The 11,730-nt window shown below is 47.8% G+C and overlaps 1 protein-coding gene across 4 annotated transcripts; it reads right to left on the reverse strand.

Moving 5' to 3' along the window:
• Nucleotides 1-408: 408 nt before the first annotated feature.
• On the reverse strand, nucleotides 409-11,473 carry OTX1 (orthodenticle homeobox 1). Of its 4 annotated transcripts, none has more exons than XM_058182612.1 (5): nucleotides 11,336-11,468; nucleotides 10,824-10,941; nucleotides 7,726-7,975; nucleotides 6,090-6,241; nucleotides 409-2,414 (listed from the first exon to the last, which is right to left on the reverse strand). In XM_058182612.1, the coding sequence occupies exons 3-5, from the start codon at nucleotides 7,820-7,822 to the stop codon at nucleotides 1,590-1,592; spliced, it is 1,074 nt and encodes a 357-aa protein (XP_058038595.1). In that variant the 5' UTR covers nucleotides 7,823-7,975; nucleotides 10,824-10,941; nucleotides 11,336-11,468; the 3' UTR covers nucleotides 409-1,589. The 4 variants fall into 4 exon arrangements, with proteins under 4 accessions (XP_058038595.1, XP_058038609.1, XP_058038614.1 ...); XM_058182626.1 differs by lacking the exon at nucleotides 11,336-11,468 and adding an exon at nucleotides 11,116-11,235; XM_058182631.1 differs by lacking the exon at nucleotides 10,824-10,941 and having other exon boundaries at nucleotides 11,336-11,473.
• Nucleotides 11,474-11,730: the final 257 nt, after the last annotated feature.

The raw sequence follows: 11,730 nt of genomic DNA on the forward strand, positions 1-11,730 counted from the left end.
CTGTGACGGAGAGAGGGAGCAGTTGGAAGCAATTAAGATGGAAACATTTCCGCCCAACTACAGGGGGCCTTTTATTTTCTTCTCCGGTCTTCGAGGAAGGTTCGCCCTGGTTAACTTTTCCACTTTGGCAGAAAGAGCCAGGGGAGGTGGCCGATCACACCGTTTCCCCTGCGTATGTGACCCATCAAAGTTTTGGTTGGACGCCAATCCAATTACAGACATTAAAAAGCAGCTCAGGGATATTCAGTGCAGCGGGCCAACTTTCCCTTCGTCGCCGTTCTTGGCAGTAACAGCGATCTTCCCCTTTTCTACCCAAGCGAAGGCCAGCAGAGAAGCTCAGCTAATGGGAAGGCAGTTCCCGCCTCTTCCTCGCCCTATCTTCCCAGGAAGGATAACAGAGACAGGGGCTTTCGTCAGTTTGATTTTTATTATCGGGATATGTAGATAAAGGGTAGGATTTGCCTTACATGTCAACAGGTGACTGTTGGATTAACGGAGTAACTTATCAACTTTACATTTTGTCCTCTCTCTGTCTTCCCCTTCCCTCCCCAAGAACCAAGCGGGCCAAAAATCTGTCCGGAGACCCGCGGCCAGGTTTTGAGACGGGTCTAGACAATGCTGCACTGGCGAACCCGGGATGCTATGCCACCACCTCGCTTCCATTGGCAGAGCACGCCTTCCGCTGCCCACCCTCCCCTGCCGCCCCTCCCCTGCTCCTCTCCCGAGCACGTCGCCCCTGCTTCCCATTTCCAACTCCTCCGAGCAATCGCTTTCCCCCTCCCCCCTCCCCAACGGGGTAAGGGAAGACAATAGGCTGGGGGAGAAGGGGTGGCCTTCCTTCCCCCTTCCGACCTGCAGAGCCTCCAGCGTTCGCCTTCAGCTGTTTCTTTAAAAAGGGTCGCTGGAATGGATCTCGTTTAAACCCTGTATGTACATTCCTACCGCTTTTTTTTTTTTATGCAATATAAACCTACAGAGGGAACTTGGCGGGGTGGGTGCGGGGGTCCTCGAATGGGATGGGGGAGGGCGGTGAGAAGGTCTATACACGAAGTCTGCTGTCGGCCAGAAAGCAAAAGGCGCGTCCTGTTCTCCTGTCTTGCCACGCACAGAGCGAGCGAGCGAGCGAGCGTCACAAAGCTAGCCGGCTGGGCAAAAGGACTGGCTGGAAGTAGAAAGATGAACCTCGATTTAAAGTCCTCTTCTGCTTCAAAAACAAAAAAAATTACGATCCTGAACATAATCCCAGGGAGCGAATAAATAACACGTCAGGAGTCAACTCAGCGGGATAAGAAGCAGCACGTCCAGGAAGGGCAAGCAGGTCTGACCCAGCAGCCTTCAGCCCAGATTCGGCGATGGGGAAGAGGGCTGGAAGCGGTCGGCTATTCAAACGGGCGCTCACAGCGTCTTTCCTTTCTTGAAACAAATTCAAAGGCCGCTTTCACCAGCTGGTCAAGCACGCGGAAGAGCAAAGACCGAGGCGAGCGAGCCGAGATGGAGCGCGTTTGCAAGGCGAAAAAGTGCCCGTCCCGACTGGAACCGAGAAGAAAGTGGGCGCTACAGGAGGGAGGGGCCGGGGGCCGAGGCAAACCTCACAGGACTTGGAAGCGCCAGGAGGCCTGGTCTTTGTAGTCGAGGCAGTCCGGGGAGTTGAAGTTAAGCTTCCAGGAGGAGGCGGCGGTCGGGGCCGGCTCTTTGTAGTCCAGGCAGTCGGAGGAGTTGAAGGCCAGCCCGGGGCCGCCATAGCCAGGCTGATGGTGATGGTGGTGATGGTGATGATGGTGGTGGCTGGAGCTCTGGCCGAGCGGGTGGTGGGTGTGGGGATGGGCGCCCGCTAGGGACGAGGGCGCTATCGGGCTGAGCTGGTGAGCGTGCGGGGGCGCGTGCATGGGCAGGTAGGACCCGCAGTCTACCCCGCTGAAGTAGGACGAGGAGTGCGGCGGGGGTGGCGGCGCCGGGTAGCCCTGGCCGTAGCCGCCGCCTTGCCCGTACGACATGGGGTAAGAGGCGGACGAAGCGCCGGAGACGGAGCGCTGCATACAGGAGGCCCCGCTGGACGCCAGGGGCTCCGGCCCGGCGCTGGGCGAGATGGATGCGGGGCTCCAGATGGACGAGGCCGCCACGGCCGACGGCGCACTGCTCAGCGAAGCAGCCGATGAGGCCGATCCTGACGCTGCGCCCCCCGCGCCCGCCGGGTTGCTCAAGGCCGCTCCGCCCGGCGCCGGGCCCGAAGAATTGGAGCTGGACGAAGAAGAGGAAGCCGAGCTGGAGACGGCGGGAGGCGTGAACTGGCCGCTGCTTTCGGAGCCGGAGCTCTCCCGTGCTGGAGAAGACTTCTTCTTGGCCGGCCGGCTCTTGGCGCCGCTGCCGCTCTGTTGCTGCTGTCGGCACTTGGCGCGGCGGTTCTTGAACCAGACCTGCGAAGAGAGGCAAAGGCAGCGCTCCGTCAGACCCTGTTCTCCCAGGGGGGACCCGAAGGGAGGAGGCAGGCCCAGTCTGACCTCCCCTGCTCCGCCCCACAGTCCGATCTACGACCAACTCTCTTGTCACTTCCATCCCTTCTCCTCCATCCCGCCTTTCATTGAATTCCTCTACCTTCGCCTTCGCCGCCAAACAGATCTGGAGTACTCAGGGGCTCTAGACCGAAAAAGGGATCTTTCAGTCCTATGTACCTGCTCTCTCATTCTAGTCCTTTCTCTGATCCTGCCTGCCGCGCCCTCCCTCCTTGTCAGGAAGCGAAGCCACCAAGTCTGGCTTATCGCATCCCAAATAGCTACAGGTGGGGCGGAGAAGAACGTATTCAGAGGATGGGTCCAGCAGAGGAGAAACCAAGCGATCAAGGATGGGTGCTGCATCCCTGATGCGGGCAATTGTATCCTAGAAAAAAACACACAACACTCATTGCCCGTTGGCAGGATCTCCGCCTCTCTCTTAGCGCTGCCATCAATTCTGCTGGCTATATCTTCACTGTACCTGCCAATTTCCAAAACTTTATCAATGGTTCCTCATAAATCAGGGTAACCCAATAACTCAGTAACCCCATCTTGAAGAGAGGCTTCTATATTCATTCTTAGCATCACACTCTTGACTAATCAACTTTGTTTGGAACTTATAAATGTACATGAATCTTTAACATTCAGGTCGTCCTATCCTTTTTGCTATTAATTCTGAATAGCAGTGGGAGGGCTGAAGGAAGGGTGGAGGGGAGAGCATTCCTCACAAATACATTTCCCTTCCCTGGATCTACGTATATAGAAAGTGCATAAAAGAGGAAGCCAAGATTAGATATTAGTTGATTCCTTAGTAAAAGAATCCAAGCAGGACAAGATATACTACAGAATTTACACATTATTATCTTCCCAAGTCTACATAGACAGGAAACTATTGATGATCAAGATCTCAGACCCATTGCTTCCATCACAGGCAGCTTAATTTTTCCCAAAGCTGTCAGTAAGTTATAATGCTCCTTGCCTGTCCTCTACCAATTGGTGTTAATATTTTAAGATACCTTACATTAGAAAATAGAAGGTGCATTTATACCAGAGGAGAGATTAGGATGTTCAATATCCTCACCATTTTACCTATTTTCTAGACTACTTTTTGTTATGTTCAAGCCATTCACCTCTGAGCAGTATCATCCCTTGCATTCAATGGAGCAAGATGGAATTTTGATTCTTAATATCATTAATTTATTATCCTTGTTCATTAACATTTTATATTGCAAGATACACCAAACCAACCAACAGCTACATCCACTTCCAAGACAATGGAGATGGTACCCCTTTTCAAATTCAACAACACTTCTTCTACATGTCACACCTGCCATACCATTCCAAATAAACACAATTCATGAATCAGACCTCCAAACTCCTAATAGTCAGTGTTAAAACTAGTTTATGGAAAAGATAGGTGAAAGGTGTAAATTAAAAGTCAGAAAGGGTGGACAGACTAAATTGTTCATCAGAGGTTAAGATTAATCTGTCTGCTCTACTAGTCCATTGTATTTCCTGAGAGAGTTCTCATTAATATAAAAATCATGTTGCAATAAATTTTAATAACCATATTGTTGATGGAGTACAGCATCCAGAGTTTTATGTACCTCTGTTAATATTCTATCGCATTAAAGTATTTTATATCTATTTCTTCAAAGAAAGACCCGCCACAGACTGAGGCAGAGTCACAACAAACAACACTTACACAGTATATGTTAAATGTTGCCACCAGTGCAGCAACTACAGCAAAGGTACTGTTACATTCATCACTTGCACAATTCAACCCTTTTTTATATAACCCCTTTATGTAGGGCACCCATCTCTCATTCAGATTATACACAAGTCAAATTCATATAATATTTTTCAGCCTTTCTCACCAGAGATTTACCCCACCCAAAAGCAGACTAGCCAACAGGTAAATGGGAGTTCACTGAACTAATTCAAGCCCCTAAATATTTAGTCCAGAATCCAAGCATCTAGTATTTCCATTCTTCTAATGTGTAGGCATCCACAAACTGCTTTTTCCATTGTTTAAAAAAGTTAAATATATAATTTCTGCAATCTTTCAGAACTTTCAAAAGTAGAACATAAAACATAGTAAAAGTAGATTGAAAAATAGATTGAAAATGCCAGAAAATTTTAATGTCTTAATTTTGGCAAAATAATCAATCACTTCCCAACAAATTGTTTTTGATCTTAAGGCTACTTCAGATTTTGTACATGTTCTCTCTTTTCATAGCTCAGATGTGTGATGATTGCATATGAAATCTGTCATGCTTTATTTGATCCAACCATACATATACATATTGAAATTATTATATGGTTTACCTGCAATTTCGGTTCTTTCCCCTCCCCTTAAATGCTTTCATTTCATGGTTTCAAATTGCCCTCAGTGAGAAATAGGACACACAGCAAACAAACAGGAAGGATCCAGCTTGCATGGCAAAGGTGTGATTGTACTTTAATTACACACTTATTTACATCCTAAAGAGATAGTTTGGTGCCTATCCTTCTGTCCAGATTTGAGTTTCAAATCAACAACTGAGATTCACTTCTACTGGAGAAGAATGAATTGTTACTGGGGGCAGGGGAAAGAAGAGAAGATAAATTTAAAAAGCCTCACATAAAGGAGCAAGGGTAAGACTCTTAATCACAAGTTTATTCACTTTACAACTCCTAATTAAACCACCAACCAGAGGATTGGAGATGCACCAGAAGCTTTCAATATAACCCCTACATTCAAAAAGAAAAACTTTTAAATCAATGAAATCAATTTGATTTCAGTTTTAAGAAATGTGGCATTTTAACCAATATATCTTTGAATAAGTCCCAGTAAAATTTATTTCCAGATAAACAAGTGTGGATAATGTTACAAGTGCACTAAGGATTAGGGTGTCAAATGATTTTAAAGTTGCTTAGGCAGTCTTAAAATGCTTATGTAGTCTTAATCTCACACATAAAAGAATTAAAGAGGAATAAATTAACCTTCCTTCCACTATTTGCGCACCATATGTGCTACATCCACTATCACCCTAAGTTTTACGTAGACACACTCAAGATGAGATGAGAAAAAAATCCTATTGATTGCTATGGAAATTAGTGAAAACTAACTTGGGCTGGAGTGTATCCATTGACATGTGTTTAGGACTGGGATGTTGCCTTGACATTGATTGGAGAAGAGGAGAAAATAAGTATCTGTAAAGTATTGATTCCTCTAAAGTGATAAGGGAGCTAAGGGAAGTTGCCAGATTCAATAAACCGAGAAGGATCTTCAGCGTGCCCTTCTGTCATTCCAGCACTGGGCCTGTCGATCCTTGCACAATTACTATTCCGGCTGAGCGAAGAAGAGTCATTTACCCCAATAAATACCAGTCCTAAAGCGAAAGTCAGAATGGCCCTGACCAAACAGACACGAGAATGGACCCCCGAACCAGAAGAATCTTTAAAATAAAAGGAAATCGTCTATATCCCTTCTTACTTGAGTTTGGGACAAGCGGTAGGCGAACCGAGCCAACTGGCATGCCCCAACGACCCCCTTCCCGCAGGCAGAGGCCCTGGTCTCTCCCCAGCCCCAGAAACGCTCTTTAAAAGCCCCCAGACCTGGACTCTGGATTCCGGCAGGTTGATTTTCAGGGCAACCTCTTCTCGCATGAATATATCTGGATAGCGGGTTTTTGCAAAAAGCGCTTCCAACACGTCCAGCTGCGATCGGGTGAAGGTGGTACGTTCTCGGCGCTGCTTCCGAGGGGTGGCTAAAGGGTCCCGAAACCACACATGGCAAGGCAGGCAGGCAGGAAAGAAGACAGAAAGATAAGAGGCAATCAGACCTGCTCTCGCTCTCCTCCCCGTCCCCCCCTCCCTGCTGCCCCGATTCAGGAGGGGGAGGCGAGACGACCAGGCTCGCTCGTTCCCACGCCCACCAATCCCTTGACGCAGGCGGGTCGCCAGCCGCGGAGAGACCCAGTTGCCCCATAGATTTCTATAAAACGGGCCCAGCGATCCCACGAGGGAACCTGAGGGTGTGTGTGGGGGAGGGGGAGGAAATGTGCATTCGCCGAGCCAAGAGCAAAAAACCCAAAAACCTGATTATGTTTCTAGCCTATAAATATGAATATCACAGAAAATGGTTCAAAAGAGGAAAGGAAGCTGACCCAACTCAATTTTGCGAAAGGCGGCGGGCTGGCTCGCAGCTGGGCTTTCGCAAAAGAGGACTTCGGAGCTGCCTCGGACCTGCGACAACAGCTCAAAGTGGCTGGCTCGCCAGATAACACGGCAGTTAAACCGGAATCGACATCTTGTATATTATTCCCACAACTAAACACTTTTAACTCGGAGGTAAATTCCGCAGAAGCCCATAATATATAGTAGATCCAAGCAAGGCTGCAATTGTAAGCGTACTTAATTTAACTGGCCTAACTATCAGCGTTTTAGGCTCAGGTTACAACGCTGCAGACGGCAATAAATTCTAGCGAAACCAGTCCAGTTTACTACTGATCTAGCGAGCTCCTCGCCTTACAAGTCAGAATGTTGGCACTTTATATCTTTCACAATCATAGGGATATGAAGCATTCCCTTGAATTACTTAGCACTAACCTGATTTGTCATCAGACTATACAAGATTGCAAAACCTGTGCTGATTTCTTGGCCGAGGAGCTAATGGAAGTGTGGGGGGTGGAATGTGAATTGGCTGCAGACCCTCTCAATTGTAAAACTTTTCCTTTAGGACAAGTTTTTGAGTAGGGGGTTTTGAAACTGGGGCAGCCTTCCATCTGCTTTCATATCTTCTGAGCATCACTTGCTTCACCCTGGGTCTTCACTTACAACTAAACTTTGGAAAATCAACCCGTTTATCAAAGGGCCTCACTGCCTTGAGTCTGTTATCTACCTGAATGTAAAAGCAAAACAAGGTAGAAATCAGGAATATGAAATCACCTCCATTATGAAAACATTAGTAAAGTGCTCTCCATTTTTTAAAATAGACTTATTTTCAGCAAAAGCATTCAAAGATTATTAAGAAACTCTCAATTACTGAACTCAAACATTAGTGCAGTTTCCAAGAATGGAAGAGCAGCAGGAAGGGAGAATTCCCTTCTTAGTGCCTATTTGCTTTCCTTGTAATTTGTAGGGCAAGACAGAAGAATTGGAAGGTTTATTTCCTTTTTCAAACTCTGCAAGGAATGACCTGAGTGTGTCTACTCAATGGAGAAGAGGGGAGGGAAGGAGGAGGGGGGCTCACCTGGATACCCCACTGAAGGGTGTAGAAGATCCATTGCCGGTCCGGCTAGCCCCAGCCCATTCATGCCATAGGGGGGCTGTTTGAGGTAAGACATCATGCTAAAAGCTGGAAATATTTTTCCAATTTATCCACACACTTATTTGTTTATTTAGCAGTTTTTCAAGTAGTGTGTGTATATGTTTTATTCTTTTTTAAATATTCATCCAACCAGCAACTGAAACTCCCACAGAGCAGAGTTTTTCACAGCACTCTAGAAGAAAAATAACAAAATTAATATATAGTGAATTGGTAATATGATAGATATTTTTAATGGAATCCCCAGGTAGTGGCAAAGTTAAATGCTCAACAAAACAAAACAGTTTTTTGTACATATCAGTAAAAAATGCAACAATTTTATATGTAGTTATGTGGGTCTTAATATTAAAAAGGCAATTTACTTTTCATATCAAGTACAATAAAATCTCTGTTTTTGTTTATCTTTCTGTCTTACTTAAAGGTTTCTCCTTTAACATAGAAACTCTCCGAACATGGTGGATAATTCCTCCCCCTCCCCCAAGGAAAACTGGAAAGTGGCAAAGAGTGAAGTGTAGTAGGGTGGAGATAAGGAAACTGAGATTATTATTTTTTTAAAAAAAATCTACAGCCACATTACCATACAATCGCCAAGGGGCTGTGAGGGGGTACCATATCAATGATGAGAGCGATAAAGCAATTATTTAAAAAGATAATTGGATTAGAAATCAAAACGAGATAACAAAAGGAGGGAACTATAATTAATTTAAAAGAGAGCAGAAACAGACACATTAATTAGAAATGGCTAATGATCAAAAAAAAAAAAGACAGCTTTGGCAGGGAGGGGGGGCAGTTTTGAATTCCGTATTCCAAAAGACCAGCAACAACAGGCAGAAGGAACCGGCGGGGCGGCAGAAGATGTCTGTGACACTAAAAGTTTACCGATGCCCTCACATCATGCTCAAGAATTTATTTCTAGGAGTAGGGGGGCGGGAAGAGTGAAAGTACACTCTCAATGCTAAGCACATTTAGAAATAAAGCTAAAGTTAAACTAAGGATCCTAACTTCCGAATAAAAGCGCCCGGTAAAGAACATGGTGCATTTACTTGCCCGTCGGAGTGTGGCTGTTTAGTTTTAACTGTATAAACCTTCAAGTTTTTTTTAAACTCCTGGATATGATTTACTTCCAAGATTTACAGAACAGATTAGGGGATCTTGGTGGGCTAGCATTCCAAAACAGAAAGTAAATTTTAGGTTAAATTCCCATGTTCTGATCCAGAAGCTTTTCTTTTCTAAGTAGTTTCAATAAAGTAAATGCCCAAATAGAACAAACATCAGATCAACCAAGCAGGTACATAAAAACCCACATCCAGAAAGCACAATTGGTGGCAGAATTAATCTCAATTAATCCATGCCCAAAAACTTTATATAGGTGGCAGGCCCGGCTGCTACCAATACAGTATGCATTTTCACACAGAAAGATTCACACCAAAAATGAATTAAGAAAGGAAAAAAGGGGGTGCAAAGTGGGTCTTGAAATATTAATCAATTGGTGCTAGACTATTACGTTAAAATATCCCAAATTCATTTAAAAAAAACCCACAACCCATATTCCCAGGACTGGATAACCTGTTGCAGCTCTCTCCAAGTTGAGATTTCATTTAGAGTTCTGCCTAGATTTGTGAGGTGAGTTTTTTTTAACCTCTCTCTCTCTCTCTCTCTCTCCCCCTCCCTCCCTCTCTCTCTCTCTCTCTCTGTGCTCACAATTAAGAGTTCAAAACCGGCCCATCTGGTTTACTTAAGCAGCATAGGATAAGTAAGGTTGCTGAAGCACAGGTATACTTTACTCGACAGTCATTGCTTTTTAAGACCAGGGGGGATTTCTTTGTCAGGAGACATTATTCAAATTGGGCTGTGGGCTCCAAGCAAGGGGGAAAGTTGATTTTCTGTTTTGTTTTGGATCCTTTCTCCATACTTATCTGCAAATTTACTTTCAAAGGAGCTTGTATCTCTCTGAACACTTAGATATCTTCATTTATTCCTTAAAAATCCCTTCCACATTTGCTCCTATCAAGCAGCCTTCTCTTTAGGTGCAATGTTTTTAAGAATAGATAAATTGTAGTTGGCCTAGGAAGTCACTGATTAAATCCTGCTGGCATCTTGAACAAAAAGTCAACGAAGCCCTGGGTAGGCCTCAGCAAGACGGCAACTGGGCCACGCAAGTTAAGGGCTGAGTTCGCATCTCCAAAAGTCAAGTTCAGGCGGACTTGTCCCCGGCGGATAGCGTACAAGGTTGCAGCCTGAATCTCCTTGCTTGAGGAGAGAGGAAAAGGGGCCCGACAATCTCAAGCGAGGAAGAAGCGGACTGGGAATCGCCCGCTCCAAGCCTCTTTCCTTGGATCTCAGCCCCATCCCATCCCATCAGTGCTCTGGTGGCGATCGGGATCGGACTCTTCCGCCCTCCCCACTTCCTTGGCCGTCGACTATTGTTGTGTTGGTTGACACCCGGCCGTTGCTCAATGGAGAAATCCAGAAGTGCCAAACAGTGGGAAAGAACAAGGTGTCTCCAGATTCGGTGGCCACAGTAAGCATCGGTGAAAGGCGCCAGCCCGGAAGAGCCGGCCAAGGGTCTCCGGGGGCCAAGAGAGACCCAGCCAAGCAAAGCCAGCCGCCTTCAGAGCCAGGAGTAAAGCCACTCCGACCTCTCCCTTCGGGGATCCGCGGTTGGCCGCCATCCAGGTGCCTCCGTGAACAGAGGGGCCAGAAAAGCGACGGCCAAACGCCGCCGGTGGCTTGCAGAGGGGGGTGGAGAGGGCACGGACGGGCAGAGGACCCCACAGTTTGGGGTTCTTCCCTCAGGAGGCGGCCAGCTCTGTTCCTCCCGAGGAAGGAGGGGCGCACGGATTCCCGGCCCCTCCGACAGAACTCGTCCTTTGCGCGGAGAAGGCGCGCAGGCGGCGGCGGCGGCGGCGGGGCGGATGGGGGCAGAAGAGCATCAAACGGCGCGCGCCACGAGCTTGGCAAGGAAGAGCCGAAGGGAGAAAGAAGGCAGCTGCCGAAAGCCAGGCGGCTCCTCTCTTGCTTACCTGCTGGGCATTCCCCCCTTTAGAAGCGAGGAGCGGGAAAGCAGCCGCGGGGCGGGTGGGAGAGCAGGGGGTTGGAAAGACCCCTCGGCACCACCAAGACCGCCTTTTCCAGGCAGAGCTGTAAAGCGAAGGACAAGAGAAGTTAGAGGGAAAGTTTTCGTGCGGGTTGCTTTCCACCTCCGACTTCTCCCTCCCCGCCTCCTCTCAGCTCAGGCGCCTCTGCGCCAAACCAGCGGCAGGAGAAAAAAGGAAAAGAACAGAAAAGAACAGAAAACTGAGTGTTCTCGAATACTTTGCCGCGAAAAGTCTCCTAGTCCGCAGAAATCCTTTGCGCGGATCCAGATGAACTGGGAAGCAAGCAAGCAAGCGAGGGAGCTGGCGGGGGCGGAGGGCGAGAAGGAAGCGGGGATGGGCTTCTCGGCTCGAGTGCGATGTCGGGACGGCCCGGGAAAGGAAGGGAAAGTGAGAGCTCACCTGCAGGGGGGAGTGAAATAAATCAAGCGCCTTTTTACCTTGTCGCGGTAGCTGTCTCGCTCGCTTGTTTAGGTGATTGGAAATGTAGCCTGATGAAGATTGATCACCTTTCTACTGCCCTACCCTTGTATGTGAGCGCAAGGCAAATGCGTAACCAAGCCTGGCGCCAATCGCTAAGCTCTCTGCCTCTGAGTGACAGCCGCCCGGGCAATAGCAGCGCGGGATGAATGCTACCTCGGCCCGTCCCCATCCCCCACTTCACCCCAGTCCCAGCCGCGCGCGCAGCAGCCTCAGCCGCCAACTCTTCCCAGCAGCTCCCTCAGGGCAGGCGGCTGGAGTTGCTTCAGCTGCAGCCGCCCGCTCCGGCGGCTCCCCTGGGAGGATGGACACCCTGTCCGCCCCTGCTGCAGGTCCCGGAGGCCCACGGCGGTCG

This window comes from Ahaetulla prasina, chromosome 1, assembly GCF_028640845.1.
Source record: "Ahaetulla prasina isolate Xishuangbanna chromosome 1, ASM2864084v1, whole genome shotgun sequence".
Lineage (NCBI taxonomy): Eukaryota > Metazoa > Chordata > Lepidosauria > Squamata > Colubridae > Ahaetulla > Ahaetulla prasina.